The sequence below is a fragment of the Ornithodoros turicata genome, unplaced genomic scaffold (genome assembly GCF_037126465.1).
Source record: "Ornithodoros turicata isolate Travis unplaced genomic scaffold, ASM3712646v1 ctg00001006.1, whole genome shotgun sequence".
Lineage (NCBI taxonomy): Eukaryota > Metazoa > Arthropoda > Arachnida > Ixodida > Argasidae > Ornithodoros > Ornithodoros turicata.
In genome coordinates, this window is record NW_026999437.1 from 370,906 (window position 1) to 373,670 (window position 2,765).

The 2,765-nt window shown below is 47.8% G+C and overlaps 1 protein-coding gene across 1 annotated transcript; it reads left to right on the forward strand.

The window, feature by feature from the left end:
* Nucleotides 1-379: 379 nt before the first annotated feature.
* Nucleotides 380-2,272, forward strand: LOC135376059 (uncharacterized). The gene has a single exon (XM_064608655.1). The coding sequence runs from the start codon at nt 380-382 to the stop codon at nt 2,270-2,272; it is 1,893 nt and encodes a 630-aa protein (XP_064464725.1).
* The last annotated feature ends 493 nt before the right edge of the window (nt 2,273-2,765 follow it).

Below are 2,765 nucleotides of genomic sequence, written 5' to 3' on the forward strand. Positions count from 1 at the left end.
GTACCTAAGACGACAACGAGATGAGGGGACATCAGAGGCAAGGTGATCGACAGAATTCCAACAATGGTGGATTCAAAACACGACCGGCAGCGTCAGTTCTCCACACCACTGCTCGGGAAATGACCAACGATTGCATATTTTGCAACACATCGCGACACATAACGGAGCTGTGCGACGCAGACATCCCGCTGCAGAGAAGAAAACTACTCTTGCAGCTCAAAAGCGATGCTTCCGTTGTACGAAACATGGACATCATGCAAGAATATGTAGGAAGAAAATAACCTGCTCTGCATGCGGAGGAAGGCACGTAAGGACGGTGTGCGATCCTTTGTGGAAACCAAGTGAACAGACAAAAGTGAAAGAAGTCGTCAGCACTAGCATGCACACGAGTGGCACTGGCGAAGACGTGAAGACAGGTACTGTCGTCTTACTTCAAACGTTCAGGGTATGGGCCGTAGCTGAAGATCGCAGTCTATATCTCAAGGGAGTCATTGACGGCGGTAGTCAAAGAACCTTCGTGCGCCAAGATATTGCCAGAAAACTGAACCTTCCTTCTGCCGGAGAAATAGACGTCACGATAAATACTTTCGGGAACAGGACTTCCACAAAGGAGAAGCAGCGTCGGCGTTTGGTCAAACTGTGCTTACGCAGTCAATACGGAGGGAAAATACATGCCTTTGAAGCAATCGAGGTACCATTCATTTGTGAAGATATGGCGACATGCCCATTGGATAACGAGGACGTGCGTACTTTTCTTCTAAGTGAAGAGAAACTAGCCGATGAGTGTCGCTTCTCAGGGGTACGGACAGAAGATGGAATTGGCGTGCTTTTAGGCTCTGATCAAATGTGGAAGATCATGACGAGTCAGGTGCGGCAAAGCAATGCCCAGAATAATCTTGTTGCCATCAACACTGCTCTGGCTTGGACTTTTCAAGGAGCGGTATCAGTTAGATCTTCACTCGAGAACAAAGACAGCACTCTAGTTTGTGTGCTTCGCACTGATGCCACGCACGAGGCGTCATTACAGATGTTCTGGGAAATTGAACATCTGGGTATTACGGACAGAAATAGTAATGATGGAGGCGACGACAAAGTTCTTTGTCAATTTAAGGAAACCATACAGAAGGTTGGCGGAAGATATGCCGTCGCTCTACCTTGGAAGAACGATTTCGTCCTTAATGATAATTTGGAAGTAGCCGAGAGTAAACTCAACGGACTCCTAAAAAAGCTAAAGAAAAATGGTTTGATGGCAGAGTACGACGCTGCGATGAGGAAGTACGCAAGTGACGGACATGCGGAGAAGGTACTCGTGGAGTCAGGGAACGGGAAACAACCTCAGCAAGTGTATTACATGCCGCATCAAGCTGTGGTCAAACAGGAATCAGAAACCACAAAGCTTCGTGTTGTTTTCGATGGATCCTCGCATGCACCTACCGTAGCTTCACTGAACGATTGCCTGGAAAAGGGTCCGAGTCTGAATACGGATCTTCTGCCGGTCTTGATACGTTTCCAAATGTACCGTATGGGTCTAGCAGCAGACATGGAGAAAGCCTTTCTTCAGGTTGAGGTCCAAGAAAGGGACAGGGACGCTTTGAGATTTCTGTGGTGTCAAGATGGTCCTACGAAAGATATTTGTCAGAATCCGGTGGAAGTGTGGATAATGAAACGTGTACCCTTCGGAACGACAGCGAGCCCATTTCTTTTGATGGCCACACTGAGACATCACCTAGAAAACGTCAAAGGGCATTTCCAACGGACGGCATGGCACACGGACAATAGTTTCTACGTGGACGACCTATTGACGGGTTCATCAACGGTGGATGGAACAATAACGATATACAGCAACGCTTCATCAATCCTTCAGGAAGCTGGCATGAATTTACGAAAATGGATTTCAAACTCAGAAGAGGTACGAAAACAGTTTGGTGAGCAAGACACCAACAGGAGACAAGGGAGAACCCTGAGTTGCAGTGAGGATCGGAAAGTTCTTGGTGTACTGTGGGACACGTACGGTGATACTCTCAAGATATCAGGCAAACGCATGCTAGAGGATGGCGTAGCGCTCATTAGCAGTAAACGCGGAATTCTGAGCGCAGCAGCGAAGCTCTTTGACCCTCTGGGCATGCTCTCTCCGTTCAGCATTTGGATCAAAATGTTGTTTCAACGTTTGTGGGAGGAGAAGCTTGATTGGGACACGCCTTTGACCGGGAACGTAGAAGGGCAGTGGCGTACCTGGTGGTCGGAGCTGCCAAATTGGACAACATCGCACTGAATAGGTGTCTCATTCCAGACGGAAATTACAACTTCAAGTATGAGCTTCACATCTTCAGCGACGCTAGTCCTTATGCATACAGAGCCTGTTTGTATTTAAGAGCCATTGCAAACGGAAGAACAGCGAAGGTCGGGTTTGTGTTTGCAAGGGCTCGGGTGGCGCCTTTGAGGGCCCTAACTTTACCACGACTAGAGCTTATGGGCGCCCTGTTGGGAGTGTGGCTATCAAAAAAAATAACTGAAGCTTTGACGCGACTGAACGAAGTAACCTGCGTATATTGGACAGATTCGTCAATCACCCTTTGTTGGGTACGAGGTTCTCCGTTACGTTGGAAACAATTTGTAAGAAATAGAGTTACTGAGATCCAGGAAGAAAGCGACGTATCAGCTTGGCGATTTTGTCCTGGGAAAGAAAAACCAGCTGACCTATTGACCAGAGGGGAGTCACTGGAAAAGCTTGAGAAGTGTGACACATGGTGCAACGGACCAAAGTG